This window comes from Crocuta crocuta, unplaced genomic scaffold, assembly GCF_008692635.1.
Source record: "Crocuta crocuta isolate KB4526 unplaced genomic scaffold, BGI_CrCroc_1.0 scaffold1791, whole genome shotgun sequence".
Taxonomy (NCBI): Eukaryota; Metazoa; Chordata; class Mammalia; order Carnivora; family Hyaenidae; genus Crocuta; species Crocuta crocuta.
This window is the reverse complement of record NW_027527003.1, coordinates 64737-80684: the sequence shown is the minus strand read 5'-3', so window position 1 is coordinate 80684 and position 15948 is coordinate 64737. Positions and strand designations below refer to the sequence as shown.

The 15948-nt window shown below is 55.1% G+C and overlaps 1 protein-coding gene across 3 annotated transcripts in view; it reads left to right on the top strand.

The window, feature by feature from the left end:
• The first annotated feature begins 76 nt into the window (after window positions 1-76).
• The window catches only part of LOC144219960 (uncharacterized), a 23712-nt gene continuing 7840 nt past the window's right edge, over window positions 77-15948 (top strand). For 2 of the 3 annotated variants that reach the window (XR_013331855.1, XM_077750394.1), the window contains exons 1-3: window positions 77-1019; window positions 1740-1799; window positions 2505-2596. Coding sequence is in view for 1 of the 3 variants with exons in the window: in XM_077750394.1 (XP_077606520.1) it covers window positions 1749-1799; window positions 2505-2596 (143 nt within the window). In the remaining 2 variants the exon portion in view is untranslated. The remainder of the gene's footprint in view (window positions 1020-1739; window positions 1800-2504; window positions 2597-15948) is intronic. The other variant, XR_013331935.1, reaches the window with a different exon arrangement.

Genomic DNA, 15948 nt, shown 5'->3' with positions numbered 1-15948 from the left:
GCGTTGGGGCATTTTGTCACTATAGAAACAACCCAGAGTGTCTGACGCATCACCTCTATCTGCATGGCTCGTGTCTTACAAAGAATCAATTTGGAACCATTGGTTTGGCACTAAAATTTTACTTAGAACGTGGACCTCCCCTTTCTTATACTAACAGTTGTGGCTTTGTCAGTTTAACGCACCATACTTGATTCTGGACAGCCTGGAGGAAGCAGAAGTGTTTTCCATGCTACTGAGGAAGGACAGATTAATGCAGCCTAATTGGAGGGCATGGGTGCTGGCGATTAGCCACTTTAACATTCTCGTCTTTGCAGTTCACCTAGAGGAATTTGTCTGAACACATAATTATGTGATTTTGTGGAAATGCGTGGGCAGTTTTTTTATACACATCATTAATAGTAGCTAACAACTTGAAATATCCTAGTTATCTGTCAGAGATTGGCGAAGTAAATGATATAATCACACCAAATATGTCATAGCTGTGAAAAAGAAGTGAGAAAGGCACAGTTAGAAAACTATGTGATCGAATCCTTTTTGGTCAAGTACATGTGGCTGCGTTATAGACCATTGTGTGTGTGAGGTTGGATGGGAGACTTTGACGATCTTCTTTCTGTATTGTTCGGATGTTTTCAACATACATGTAACTTTCATGATACAAAGAACAATAAAGTGATATTTTAGACAAAAGGGAAGAGAGAGAAACATTTTAAAAAGAGTTGATACTGAATCTGAACGTAACAGCCTCTTTACCTAATCTAAGAACTAGTTTCTAACATTCTGTGTATTCGAGTTCAACTTTTGGATTTACAATGTAATCTTTATAACTAGAACTGGGAAGGGGGTTATTTTCAGTCTGTGTGAGTTTATTTTGATTTTCCTTCTCATTGCAGCCCATTGACTTGGGTGCCTGCACGATTGCGCTTCACATCTTCCAGCTGAACAAGGGTGGCCCCAGCAGTGAGACCCTGGAGGAGGAGACCGACAACATCACGGCAGCGAGTCATGGGTCCTGCCTGCAGGTACGTAGGCCTTGGAGGGGGTGGCGCACTCAGGACACGACGTTAGAGTCGGCCTGTGGCCTGCGCTGTCCAAGCAAGTTAGCCCAGGAGATTGTATTCGTCCATCTCTTTGGTAGGCTTTCGTGGTGTTTTATTTCTTATGGAATGGAGAGCATATCACAGGGTAAAAATAAGGATCTCCACCATAAGACTGTGTTCCTTCAGGTGGTTCCTTCAGAGATGATGCTGAGAATCTGGAGGTGTTCTTTCCTTCCCAGTTGATCATCACCTCCCGAGCCCTTCTTTCCTCCTGCCTTTTCTGGGCTTCCCTGTGGACTCTGCCATGGTTCTAGCAGGTGGAGTCCTCAGCGTTCACATCTGGTGCCCCAACTGCTGGCCCAGACCTGCCTTGGCTCCACCCAAGTGCTGGCTGGTGCGGAAGAGCGGTGGGGCAGGCTCTGTGCAGGTCCACAACAGGTAATTGTATGTGGTCACGTGATGAGAAAGTAACCCTGTACTCCATTTTATTGTCTGTCGAAAGCTGTGGGACTGGCAGGTACTTTGCATCTTTAAAGAAAAATTAAACTTTTAAGAAAAAGTTCAAAAATTTAACTTCCTAGTAATGAGACCTTCAGCCTGTTATATGTGGTACAACAGAGAGCATCAGCAGTACGGGGCAGACCTCTGTGGTCAGTGTAGTGCTTGCTTTCCAAATATTGGGCTTTTGTTTTCCTCCTGCAGCTGAATTCCATGGGCTTTGGTATGGACAGCCTGGTATACGAGGTGGAAGTCCAATCTCATGTAAGTTGCTGTGTTATTTTGCAAGAAGGCCTGGTTGTTTGAGATATGATCAGTATTGTGTTGCTCTCCAGCGTCTTGGAGCACCATGACCCAAATAGGCTTTGGGGAACTTTTCAGGCTCCCGGAAGCCCATGTCCCAGATACCTGTCCCGTGGGGGAGGAAGGGGAGGGTGAAGAATGAAGGGACAGCTTTCACTGCATTGTGCTCTTAACCCCTTGGGATGAGGAGGCAGGGCCGAGGGGCAGACAGAACAGGTGGGCAGGTCCAAGCAAGAGGTGGCTGGTCTGAACCCCTCTTCAAGGGGAAGGGTCCCCCATGCTGTGGGGGATGCCAGAAGTCCATCCCCACATCACCCCAGGCTGCGTGACCACAGTCTTGGCTGTTGTCCTGAGTGAATGTGCTGTGGCTTGCCCGCTGCTGTGTGATCCCAGAGGGAAGAGCCCACTCATCCCTTGCTAAGTCTAGTCCTTTTGTGGGTCCTCTGTGTCTGTACAGTTAGAGTAGCAGCAGCCAATCTGGCCACGTATGTTCTGAGTTTCTTCCAAAATGAAAACTTATGAGGCATCTGGCACTTGGCGCTGCCAGTCTCTGAGAGCTGATCTGGCACCTGTCCCCTCTCCTCGGGCACCAGCTCTGGCAGCACCTCTGGTGGGAACCTTTGCCTTGTCTGCACCTTTATGTGCATTTTACCTTTCTTCGCTCAGCTCCTCGATGATGTGATGACACCTTACTGTTTTCAGACAAGAACGCATCGACAGCAGTCTCATTGCCTGGAACAGGGTGGTGCTGCCTCATGGTAAGAGCATGTGTGGTTTTCTTTATTTAACCATATAATCTGTGTGAGTGAAGCTCAGGCTTTTTTACTTGTCCCATTGGCCTTCGAGGAGTCACAGTTCTGTTTTCTGACGCAGCCAGCGCTGTCCTCGACTGTCCCCTCCCTGAGAAGCCACTCCAGCTCCCGTTACTCTGGGCATCTGCCACCTGACCCTTCACTTGGCAGCTGCCTGGTCTCTGCCTTGTGACCTTTCTACGTTATGATTAAACTTTTCAAATAATTGCCTAATTCCCCTAAGTGATCACTACAATCCTTAGGACAGAAACTGCCTCACATTTTTGTTGTATTCCTGGAGCTTCGCTTTGTGACCTTAAATTGCAACATCCGTGCTTCGCTGAAATTCTGCCTGAATCTTCTCTGAGGGGAACATTGGATTCTTTCTTGATGTTACTGGTTAGAAGGAAATCGAGAGAATGCCCAAATAATAGTGAGGTGGGAATGCAGAGTAATTAGCTTCTCAGACCAGTTAAGATTATATGCTTCTGTGGAGTCTTACAAAACTGTCTTTCTTTTAAGATTTATTTGTTTTGAGAGAGTGCATGCATGGGGGAAGGGCAGAGAAAGAGGGAGAGAGAGAATCCCAAAAAGGCTCCATGCTGTCAGCACAAAGCCTGACTCATAGATCAATCTCACAAACTGAGATCATGGCCTGAGCCAAAATAAAGGTTCACATGCTTAACCAAGCCACCCAGGCGCCCCCAAAACAGTGCTTTTAAACAGCAGATATTGTCACCGTATTGTCCTGATACTGGGTTCTAAGCACGCAGTCAGTAGGTATTTTGATTAGTGAAACAGAGCGTTTTCCATTTAGAATTGGTTATATGTTTCTTCTTTAATTATCAAGAATGCCTGTAGAAAATCAGATGTGAAAGTGTCTGCGTTTTCTGATAGATGCGTTTGTCCCTCCACATTGGCCGTCTCAGCTACTGCCCGGCGTCCTGCTCGGTGGCGCGTGGGCCAGGGGGCTGTATGAGCAGGGCCTCGCCAGCTGCTCTTCTGGTTTAGTGTGGGCGGCGGTGAAAGCCGGGGATGCTGTGCGCTGCAGAAATGGCAGACTTCAGTGCCTTAGTCCAGATGCTTCTCATGAAAGCTGTTTGGCCTTTCACAAGGTGCGTTAGCGAGTGGGTTTTATAGAGGATGTGTGGGGACAGGGAGGGTGTCAGTGCGGACGGAGACCAGGAAATGTGCTCACTCTGGACGCTGAGGGGATGCACAGGCCGGGGGGCGATGCTGTGTTGGGTCATGGAAGCTGAGAGCAGAAACACGGGCTGAGGTCAACTGGGAGAAAAAGGAGAGCCTTGCGAAGTGTGATGTTAGTATTTTATAGCACGTGCGCTGCTAGCGGGCTTCTTTGCGAGCTACCCAGCAGTCCTTGGAGTAATAGCATTCGGAACTCTGAGCTCTGCTTGATTTGTGTGCTGTGGATAATGAAACTACTGTTGTTTTAAGGAATTTGTTACCACACTAACTGAAAAACACAGGTCCTCCGGGAACTGGAAAAACATCCCTGTGTAAAGCACTAGGCCAGAAATTGATCATCAGACTTNCGGGTGTGGAGTTTGGTGAATTCCTTATAGATTTTGGATATTAACCCTTTGTCTGATATGTCATTTGCAGCGAACTTTCTCATTCCGTTGGTTGCCTATTAGTTTTGTGGGTTGTTTCCTTTGCCGTGCAGAAGCTTTTAATCTTGATGAGGTCCCAATAGTTTATTTTTGCTCTTGATTTCCTTGCTTTTGGGGATGTGTCAAGTAAGAAGTTGCTGCGGTGGAGGTCAAGGAGGTTGTTTCCTCCTTTCTCCTCTAGGGTTTTGATTGTTTCCTGTCTCACGTTCAGGTCCTTTATCCATTTTGAGTTTATTTTTGTGTATGGTGTGAGAAAATGATCTAGTTTCGTTCTTCTGCATGTTGCTGTCCAGTTTACCCAGCACCTTCTGTTAAGGAGGCTCTTTTTTCCATTGGATACCCTTTCCTGCTTGTCAAAGATTAGTTGGCTGTACACTTATGGGCCCAATTCTGAGTTCTCAATTCTATTCCATTGGTCTATGTGTCTGTTTTTGTGCCAATACCATACTGTCTTGTGATCATCAGACTTTAAAGCAGGTAATTTGAGAAAGGGGAACAGCAGGACGGGATTGTTTGCTTTTCATGTGTGACATAGAAAGTGTTTTCATTTCTTAATCATCTTCCTTCAATAGTAGATGCCTTTCTTTTAGATCAAATTCACTGCTGTACTGAGCATTGGCCTGAGTTAGAGTTTCAGTCTTTTAAATTCACGGCGCTTGCTTTACGATCAGCACGTGCTCCTTCGGGAACTGCCCTACGTGTGTGTCCGAATGCAGTCTGCCCTCAAGGCCAGATGCTTGCTGCTCTAGCTGACGGTCTACTGTGCTGTTGCCTGAGAGAGGCATGGCCAAGCTAGGGGTGCATTTGTTTCTCATTGGGTTCTGTTTTGGAGTTTATGGTTTCATCACGTTTAGACATCATTTGACCATTATTTTCTCAATGAATCCCCCTCCCTCCCTGCAACGTACACAAAAATACATTTTCTACAAATGAACCCATTTCTTTGCACCTTCAATTGTTTGACATTCTCTCAATGGCCACTTATGTGTCTTTTTTGTCTTTAACGTTTTGAGAATTTTTCTGTGTTCCATTTTGTGCAGTTTTCTAAGATATTTGGTACATTCACAGTGTTCTGTCACCACGTGTGTTGAATTCAGAACATCTCCATCACCCCAAAAGAAAACCTCACCTCCATCAGCAGCCACCCTCCGTCCTTCCCAGAGCCCCTGGCAACCTGCTCTGCTTTTGGCATACATGGGTTTTCCTGTTCTGAGCATCTTAGGTGAAATCGTACACAACGTGACCGCTGGCGTCTGTCCAGACCTTCAGCATGGGTTTCCAGGGGTGCTGCACTTAGAGTGTGTCCGTATGGGCCCAGGGACAGCGTACCATTGCCACAGGCCCCTCCAGGGCTCAGGCTGCTCCTTGCTGGGCGTGTCACAGCCACGAAGGGGGGCCTGGGGCTCCGGTCACCTCCCAGGGCCTGCTGCCCCAGGAAGCTGGCAGGATCCCGGTCAGAACCGTCTCACGGATGCTCTTGGTGGTCGGAGTGGCTGGGAAGGTGGCCAGCGAGGGGGAGTGTCCCTCAGAGCCCCACTGACCACGTGTGACAGCAGGGCCACAGCGCCTCGACCACGCCGTTGACTCTCTGGGGAGAGGGGCTTCTGGGCGGAGTGCTGGACAACGGGGATTCATCTTGCTGCTCTTTTGTGCTGGAAGCCACACTCAGAACAAGACCAGCGAGGGGGAGTGTGCACACTTGTGCAGTCTTGTGTCTGTGCTCATGCACGAGAGTACACACGTGGCATGTTAGCATGCTCGTTTATGTCTGCACATGTGAGCATGTGTGATCGTGTTGGTGCACACATGTGCCTTTGTGTCAGTGCACTTGTGAAGTGTATGTGTGAGCACATGTGCACACTGTTGAGTGTGGTGTATACGTGTGCACATGCACATTTGTGCCAGTGCATGTGTGAGCAGGTGAGTGTGTGTGCACATTTATGTCTGTGCATATGTGTGCACACGTGAGTACCAGCGCCTACCCTCCACCTTGCTCCTCCTGTCTCTGCCCACCTCGCCCCAGTGCTAACCCTTTGGGGGTTGGGTGCTTAGATGTGCACACCACAGGACTGCAGGTGGGCTCACGACAGAGCTTATGAATGACCTTCCTGTCCGGTAGGTTGAGGATCACATATAGGAGTGCTCTGAGAGCCTTAAAAACATGAGCCTGTCTATGTTGAGGGGAGGGGACGAGACTGGACTGCAAAGTGGGGCCACGTTTAGTCCCATGAGACTTTCTGGGCCCGCAGTCATGCGTGGGGAAAGGTCCAGATCGCCCCAGGCATGGGTCATGGCTCTGCTTTTAGGTCTGTGTCTTAGTGTTTTCATGGTGAACGGGCCCTGATGTTGTAGCTTCTGAAGTTATTCTCACGGAACAAAAAGGTGTCTTTGGGAGGCTCATTTCTCATAGGTGTGAGTGGATGAGGTCACCACGGCTCCCAGTCAGCCAGGAGACCCCACCACCCGCAGATTTGGGGGGCCCTGGGATAGTGCCGCCCCCAGCCCACTCCCCGGTGACCTCCTGCGGTGGCAGGGCACCAGGTGCTGAGGTCACAGGCCTGAGAAAAAGCCCCAGTGAGGGGCCAGCAGCCTGCACACAGGTGTATCTGGGGAGGCATGTTCTGTGCAAGAGGCCGAGACGTTGCTGTCTCCATGTACCGAATGGAACCTTCAAGTGCTGTAAAGAGTGCTTTCCCGCAGCTTGAGCTCTGACGGTGGGAGAAGTAGCCTCACCGCCTAGCTTGCATGCTGGTGTCAGACGTGGCCTCAGAGGTGAGTGCGCTGCGGGAGGCCTGCCCCGAACTGTGTTCAGTCACCGGGGCCTCCCACCATCTGCGGCCTCTGCTGTGTTGACGGCTGGGTTTCTGGGGGGTCTGAGACCCTGGTCAGGCAGCCTGTCATCCACCCTGGGTCTCTGAGCGTGTGCTGTGGACAGTGGTGGATGGCAGGACTGGACGCGGGAGTCCTTGACTCCTACGTTCCTGGGATGCAGAGCTGTGCTGCCAACCCGGGGCTGCCCGTGGGCACATGCTGGTGTGCAGGGCCCATAGGGGGCAGCCACTCTGCCCACTCCCCAAGCCCAGTTACCAGCCCCCACCACCCTCATTCTCCAGCACACCTCACATCCTGGGCCCCACCTCCTCTTGCCCACCTGTGGTCAGACAGGGCTGCCAGAAGCGTCCCGGTCGTCCCCGTCTACCCTTTGCTCCTGGAGATCTCAGCACAGTGTGTGGAGCCAAAGGGATGTGTGTTGATGTGGAAGCCCAGGTAAGCAGGCTACATGGAGCCGGACTGACCCCAGCCAGAGGTTGGCCTCAGCATCAGCCACATGGCCCAGCACCCTGCCAGCAGAGAGGTCTCCTGGCTCTCCAGTAGAGCACTTTGACCATGTGTTGGCGACACAAGCTTCCCTCCAAGCTGGTCCCTGGCCCCTGCCCAATGGCCTTGCAATCCACAATGTTTCTCATTGTCTTGGCCCTGTCCCAGCTGCCCGGTGGGAGGCGGACACCTGGCCACTGCAGGTGCTGGGCAGCAGAGGCACACTCAGTGCATGCAGGAGGCTTGAGCAGGTGTCCCAGGGAGCTGTGTGGTGCCGGGGGCAGCAGAGCTCACGCTGTGCCCCAACTCAGGAGGGGAACAGGATCTGAGATGGTCAAATGGGGGCCGTGGAAAACTCCTGCACTTGATAGCCGAAACCCTGAGGGGAGAGGCAGAAAAAGGGGGTGTCCGTACTGAGCCATCCTTGGGAAAGACACTGTCCACAGGTCTCTCACCTCCGCCTCTTCTTTGGCCTTTCTGTGACTTTTTCCCCAGCACCATGGCCTTTCTGTGACCCCCGAGGGGGCAGGCTCAGGGTGATGGTGTCCGAGGCAACCTGGAGGGAATGTGCAAGTCTGGGCTCCCAGAGTAGAATTGGCCAATGGGTTGATTGTCGCAAGGAACTTTGGGATCGACATCCTGCCTGAAGCAGGCGGTTGGGAGCCGGGACACACCACTTGTTCATTGAGGGGCTGCCATGGGAGGTGTTGTAGTCAAACCTCAGGTCCACACGTGGCCTGCAGCCTGCAGGTGCTGCCTGCCAGCCCAGCTTGTCTGGGGCCCCCGCCTCTTCTCTGCAGGTTGTCCCCTGGCCACAGGGGCCTTCGGGGCAGGGCCGACCCAGCTTTATGAGGCGCCTTGGGTTCTGCTGCCACGACGGCAACTGGGTTTGGTACTCCTCAGTTAGGCCTGTGCCGCGCGAGCCTGTGCTTTTCTGTCCTGCCGGGACTGTGACCAGGAAGTAGAGCGGGTTCTGTCTCCCAGGAGGTAGGTATCTCCTGCTTCTGCTGTGAGCTGAGAACTCAGAAGCGTAACCTCTGCGTATCCCAAGCAGAACACAGAACAAAACAGTGATTTGGAGGCTGACCTGTGTCAGGGTCCTGAAGGTCACGTTTGCCAGGCTGAGATTTCATTAACACGCAGTTGCGTCCAGGACGCCCTGTCCCAGGGAGCATGGCATGGCGGCATCTATCCGGCAGAAGGCCCTGGCTGGGGGCAGGGTCAGCGGTTACAGTGCCTGCCTCCGTCCACAGCCACTCTGGGCCAGTGCAGTGGCCTCTGCGCAGAGCTCCTGAAAGTCAGCTGTGTTTGTGTTGGGGAAGTGGAGGTGACGATGGCCTTGTTGGAGCATCATGGAAACGACACATCTTGCACCAAATCATGGACTAAACCTTTAGGGATGATGAAAAACAAACATTAGGAACCGAGCTTTGGCTAAGAGTGGACCCAGGCCCCACTGAGTCTGCCAAGGAGGGAGATCATGAGGTTCCCTTCCCACGGCCTGAGTACGGAGGGCCAGTCACGGTGTTTTCAGAAGGAGTAGATGACGGCCCAGCTCATATCTGGTGGCGTGTCAGGGAGGTCATTTAGGGAGTGATGCCAGCATGGGCTTTAAAGGCAAGAGATGGCCATAAGTGTGTGTGGGGGGGTGGGGGGGGGGGAGACCCGGCTCCAGGCCAACAAAATAGCACAAGAAAGGTCAGGAATGAGAAATGAGTCCAGAAAACCTGTTCTGCCTGCAGCATGTGTGCTGTGCAGGTGTGTGTGTGTGTGTGATATGTGCATGAGTGTGTGTGTGTTGTATACATGGTGTGTGTCATGTGTCATGCGTGTGTGGTGGATGTGTATGTCTCTGTGCTGTGTGTGTTGTGTGTGCATGTGCTGTACAGGTGTGTGTGTGTGTGGTATGTGCATGAGTGTGTGTGTCCTGTGTGTGTGTTGTATACATGGTGTGTGTCATGTGTCATGTGTCATGTGTCGTGCGTGTGTGGTGGATGTGTATGTCTCTGTGCTGTGTGTCTTGCTGTATGTTCGGTGTGTGTGTGTCCTGTGTGTGTGTTGTATACATGGTGTGTGTCATGTGTCATGTCCCATGTGTGGTGGATGTGTATGTCTCTGTGCTGTGTGTGTTGCGTGTGTATGTGCTGTATGTTTGGTGTGTGTGTGTGTGGTATGTGCATGAGTGTGTGTGTCCTGTGTGTGTGTTGTATACATGGTGTGTGTCGTGTATTGTGCGTGTGTGATGGATGTGTATGTCTCTATGCTGTGTGTGTTGCGTGTGTATGTGATGTATGTTTGGTGTATGTGTGTGTGGTATGTCACATGTGTGGTATGTGTGTTGTGCATGGGTGTTGCATGTGTGGTGTGTGAGTGTGTGCACGGATGTTACGGCGCAGTGTCTCATGCGCTCTCGGAGCCCTCATTAACAATGCTGTCAGGTCCTGGCAGGAGGCGGGAGCCCGAGCATATTTGGGGAACTGTAAATTTTCCTGGTGAGAGCTTGTGAGAGAGAAGACCCGAACTAGAAGAGCTGAGCAGGTGTGCAAGCCGAGCACCTGCAGGGATGAGGCTACCACCCTGCGGCCACCTGCATCTTCTCTCTCCAGCCCCCCCGTCTCACCAGAGCCCACACAGTGGTGGAGGCCATGGGGCCCGACTTTAGCAGTGCCCGACACGCTGGCTCCCAGGGACTGTAAGTGTGTGCCACCCACCGCCGCTGCTTGGGCCACATGCATGGTTGTGTATTCACACTCGTGCAGACGTGGCCCCACTTAGGGACTGATGGTGGGCTCACCTCCTGCGTAGTGTTGCCCTTGGTGCCACGTTGAGGTCGGCTGCGGGGAAGCCTCCAGGGACACCCAAGGAGTGCTGAAGCCGTGACCCTGCGTCTGCACATGCAGTTCAGCTCGGTTCCAGGGACGCTTTGGCTGGGTCTGTTCAGGTTCAAACTACTCTGAGCTTGAAAATTCCCACTGTTTCAAATTTCATAAAATCCAAGGCTGGCTGCAGTCTCAGCATTTCCACGCATTGTCAGTGATGCCATTTCCGTCTTGGGAAGCCCCATGGAACGTGTCCCGTCCTGGCCAGTACGGGGGGCTCCTGGGCCGACCCGCACCCTCCTCACGCCCTCCCTGTGCCCGTGTGTCCTCTCCGCACCTCTCCACTCCACGAGGTGCGTGTTTCTACTGCCGCCCTCTCCACAGCACTCCCACTTCCTCCTGCATCCCTGCTTCGCCTCTCTGTGCTGAGGTCTGTGATTGTGCCCTAGAACCCACCTCCCCATTGGTGGGATTTGGCTTTGGGAAGCGTGCTTTTCATTGGCCCATGTTTCCATCCGAATGTTGTTTTCACTGGGGAGTCATGTTGTAACACAGGGTTCCTTGCTGTGCCCAAACCCCCGGTGTGCTGGCCTTGCCTTTCACGTGGGATGCTCCCAGACCCTCAGCTCGACCTGGGTGACCCCAGAGTGGCCAGAGGCCCCAGAAGCCCTTGGTCAGCAGGCCTTTGTTCTACAGCAGGAGCAGTAGAACTCTCTGGGGACATGGTGTCCTGTTCAGTGCTCAAGGGAAACTTGCAGAAGATTCCCTGAGGATTTCAGCAGATAAGAGGATCACGTGGCCATAAGGTCTGCTTATCCTGCACACTTTCCCTCAGTTTCCCCGGGGCTGAGGGCCTCGTCCTGATGTGGGTGTTCCTTCTGCATGTGATTTGTTTTCTGATGAGTCTGTGCACTTATCCCTGGAGGTGGCCACAGCCATGCCCACACTGGGGGGTGCGCTGGACAGTGTTTGTGCAGCTGTATCACTGCTGTGGCCTGGGCAGACTTCAGAACTCCCCTGGATCCCCTAGGAGAGCCCCCCGCCCGCCTCGGCCCCAGAGGCCGCGTGCAGCAGTCCCAGGGTGCTCCTGGCCTCGCAGGTCATTCAGGAGTCCGTGCCTGCCTGACCCTCCTCCCATCTTGGACATGGATTTGTGCCTCTGGAGCCAGAGATGGGCTGTGACAGAAGCCAGGGACAAACAGGCCCCAATCTCCAACCTGTCCCAAGTGAATTGCTGGTCATGACCCCTGCACTCATTCTGTGCATTGGCGTGGACTACGCTGTTCATCTTTGCCCTGGCCAACTTCGGCATCTTCATCCCCTTCCTGCGGCCTAACTGGACCTTCATCGCCTATGGTGTACCCGTTACTGTAGGAGCAGCACCCGCTGTCCCAGGGAGGCTCCCCGCAGGCCCTCCCCCAGATCTGGCTCAGGGCCCTGCCATGCCTGCTGGTCCCCCACACCTGAGTCACCCGCAGGTCTGCACCCTCTTCTGTGGCCCCCGCTCCCCCTCTCTTCATCCCAAACGCCCACCATTGCCCCAGTGCCTGGAACCTTATGTCTGTTCTCTGTGCAGCTCCCTGCTGTGGCATCCGGGTTGAAATCACAGGAGTGTCTGTCACTCGCCTTCCATCTGTGCGGGGATAATGTGTCTGGGGCCCCTGGTAGAGGGGCTTTGGGGTGAGGCAGGCAGCCAGGACAACAGGAAGGAGTTGCAAAGGGATCACAGGGCTCAGAGACTGAAGGCTGACTCCCAGGGATTTACATGTCATTCAGTCTCAGGGTCCAGAGTGTCCCATGTGGACCCCACTTGTCTGCAGGTCTGCAATGGACAGGGTCAGGCTAGCTGGTGGGTGAGCCACGCCAGGGTTCCGGGGAAGACAGTGATTATGATGGTGGCCCCTCTTGCGACATGAGTCTGTTGGCAGGCGATGGCCAGGCCTGGAGTGGCAGAGGCTGGAGAGAAAGCCCTCCGGCCACTAGGAGCCACAAGACGGGCCCCAGTGGGGACTGCGAACCCCAAGGCAGCCTTGACAAGAGGCTCCAGACATGTCACCAGAATAGGTTTCAGGCCACGTGGGTGGGAGTCAGGGACACATGGGGCTGGTGTGCCGGCCTCGTGGGGAGCAGGTGGCAGGTGCAGCTGTGTGCTCCTCCCCAGGCCATGTGGGCACCGCCAGCCTTGCACCCTCCTCACTCTTTACTCTGTGGCCAGTGAACCTCGGTTCTGCCAGTGCATTCGTGCTCTGGGGTCACCACTGGCCGACCCCACCAGTGAGCCTGGGCACCCACCACGGCCTGGTGTGGAAGCCCGCTGCCCCCCCCAATGCCATGTGGCCGCTCACATGGCCAGCCTCCCTCTGCGGGGCCCTCAGGGTGTCTGACCCAGCGGCGTGGGGCCTGGTACAGCTGCCCCACCTTTAGGGTTAGGGGGGCTGGGTGGGGCCTCCAAAGCCAGCATCACACGTCCCACGTCACCCCGCATGTCTCGTGTCTTTTCCAGGCTAGAGGATGGGCAGAAACTGTACAATCTCGTAGGTATCCCGTCTCAAAATTTCTCCAGTTGTCCCCAAAACCTGCTTTGTTGGGTTTTTTATAACCCAGAATCCAGTCACGATTCATGCTTTGCATGCGGTGATGGGTCTCCTCTCTCCGGCCCAGCACCAAGGCCACTGGCGCCCGTCCCCACGGCGTCCTGGTCAGAACTGCCCTCTTGCTGAGATCTCGCACGACTGTGAAACATCTCCCAGTTCCACGCTTCCTCCTGTGTGCTCAGCTCACGTTCTCGTGTAGGGAGCACTCTCCTTCTGGAGCCAGAGGTCCTCAGTGCAGGCGGGGGGCCGGCTCTGGGGAGGGCTGGGTCCTGGCCTCCTCCCTGCCTCCAGCTGCCCCTCTGTGTGTGTATCCTGACCTCTGTCCCTGACTGTGGGTTTGCTTGCGTTCTGGGTTATAATCCATTATCTCCATTGTCTCCACTGCAGCTCAGACTGTTCTGGGGCCTTTTTGAGCTGCCTCGTGTTCTCTGTCCAGGGAGCACTCGGAGCACTTGCCTGCTTTGGGGCCCAGAGAGCGCCCCAGGCCCACTTGCATGCCTTTTCCTCCAGGAGCCCCTGGCTGGCCCCCTGTGCTAGGTTCTGGCTGGCTTCCATTCCCTGTGGGCTCTGCAGTTGGCCACCAGGGAGCTGAGTGTAGCCATGGGGGCAAAGGACCCCGTGCTCGGCACTCTACTCCCCTGTTTCTGATGCAGCAAAGGAAGGGGCCGCACCTGGGTGCCGCTAGCCTTCCTGATGCATCGCCTTGTCCCGGGCCAGACCCCTCTGCTAAGGACCTGCTCCTGTTCCCCAGTAACCACACAAACAGTGCTTGTCTCTGGCCAGCGCCCGCAGGCTTCTGGGAGCATGTGCGGGGACCACAGGCCAGCACCGTGTGGGTGTCTCCAGCAGTGACAGCAGAGCCTGACCCGGCCCCACACCCTGCTTGGAATGGAGCTTCTGTCTGCTCAGCAGCAGTGCAGACGAGGCTCAGGCCATACCCAGCCCTGCGGGTCCGGTGGCCACAGGATGGGCTTGGGGTCACCGCATCCCTTATGGGGCGCTGAGGGATCTGGTCAGTCCCGTCCCCCGTGCAGGTCCCCCAGGGCCCGGCTGGTTCTCAGCCACCTTCCACTCACCGCTGGCCTGGGCCGATCCTCTGTGCCCTCGGCTCCTTCTCGCCTGCCCTCCTCCTGCCCCCTCCCCCAGCAGCAGGGCTGGGTCTCCATCACCTTCATGCCGTCACCTGGCCGCCTGAGCCCTGGGTCTGCACTTGTCACCTAGAAGCTGGAGGGTGAAGGAGGAATGAGCATTTTGGCCAGAAGCAACCTCCCGCTCGGGCTAGCGCACTGTGGGTGTTTCTTACGGAGCCTCCGTGGAGGCAGGGCCGTGCCCGTGTGGAGGCGGGCTGGCAGGGCCTGAGGAAGACCCCACGGGGGCTTCCTGCGGGACTGAGCAGTGGCCCAGCCCCCTGCTCAGAAACCCCCACCACTGTCAAATCACTGCAGAACCCGGGGCACCCGTGGCCTTGGCCTGCCGGGCTGGGTCATTTCCCTGCCACACGCTGGAGCCCGGCCTATGCACCCTGAGCCGCCCACTCAGCCCCGGTCCTGGGGCGCAGGGCAGGGCTGACGGGGAGGCGGCTTCCAACTCTCCTGTTTGGTTTCCATGGGGACAGCGTGTTGGTCCTGAAGGGGAGGAGGAGGGTGGGGTCCCAGGACCTGGTTTTACCCTGAGTGACATGGCAGGAGTGGGTGCCAGAGAGCCGGAGAGGCCTGGGGGCAGGAGAGAGACGATGGGACCCAGACAGGCCATGCAGACTGGGTCTGTGAGCCTTACCTGCCCCCCTTTAATCTTGATGATACACTTTCTTCCTCACTCCATGCATGTGCTCCGAGCATCTTTGCTGCCCAAAGAACGCCCATGACTTCGGCACCCAGCGTGGTGGCCACTGGCCCCCAGGGCCTTCCATTGCTGCCGTGGTAAAGCCTGGGGTCCGTGCCACCAGGCCACCAGCAGGTGCCTCCAGGGTCCTGCTTCTAGTTGGAGAGCCTCTATCCAGCACAATCTTGTCCTCGTGGGGGAAGGAACTGGGGGGCTCTGTTGGCTGCAGGGGTGTGAGCGAGCTGTCCTGTGTCCTGGCTGATGGCCGGGTGCACAGCCCCGCAGCGCTGACTGGCAGCCACCTTGAGTGGGCACCTTTGCCACATGTTCCTGACACTCATGCCCAGGTGACTTTTCCCTTTCCATCTGGTGGTCCACTTGGTGGAAGTTTCCATCGATTTGGCAGAGGCTGCTGTGAGGCTCAAGAACTACGCTGAGCCTTGCCTGCTTTTGACCACTCTGTACACGCTCAGGCCATCCAGAGCCAGTATTGCCACCTGTGCCAAGTCACGGTGTGAGTGCCCAGGGTGTGGGGGCAGGCGGCCCCGAGGGCACTGCCCCTGCCGTGTGGACTTGCCCCCGCCCCACGCTGTGCACAGGCAGGGCCCTCCCCAGGCCTTTCTGCTTCCGCGCAGCTGACTGGTGCTGCTTTCCTTGGAGGAGAAGCAGTGTCCCTCAGACACGCAGGGCCCCTCACCGATCCAGGGCACTGAGGGCTCAGCAAGCCGCCGAGGGAGGCCTGTGGTTCAGGGTGGGAGCTGGTGGCACCGTGAGCAGACAGTCTGAGGGAAGGTACCCCGCCTGGGGCTGGTCTTCCCTGCCACCTGTTTCTCCCCTCTGATCTGTCTTTCCCCTAAATGCACTGCCAACAGACTGCTCATCCTGAATGCTTCCTTCCGGCAATAAGAAGGCCAGACATTGTAGTTACTGCAACAAGTGTGTGTCTAACTTTGACCCCCACGGCGAATGGCTGAACAACTGTGTGGGGAGCAGAAATTACTGGTGAGGGGCTGTGGGGAGGAGGCCTAGGAGGGAGGGGCCGAGTACTGGGGGAGGGGGAGGAAGACCCAGCAGGGAGGAGAGGTGGGGGTTTGGAGGGGAGGGAGGGGCATGGGAGGAGGGACCTTGCAGTGGGG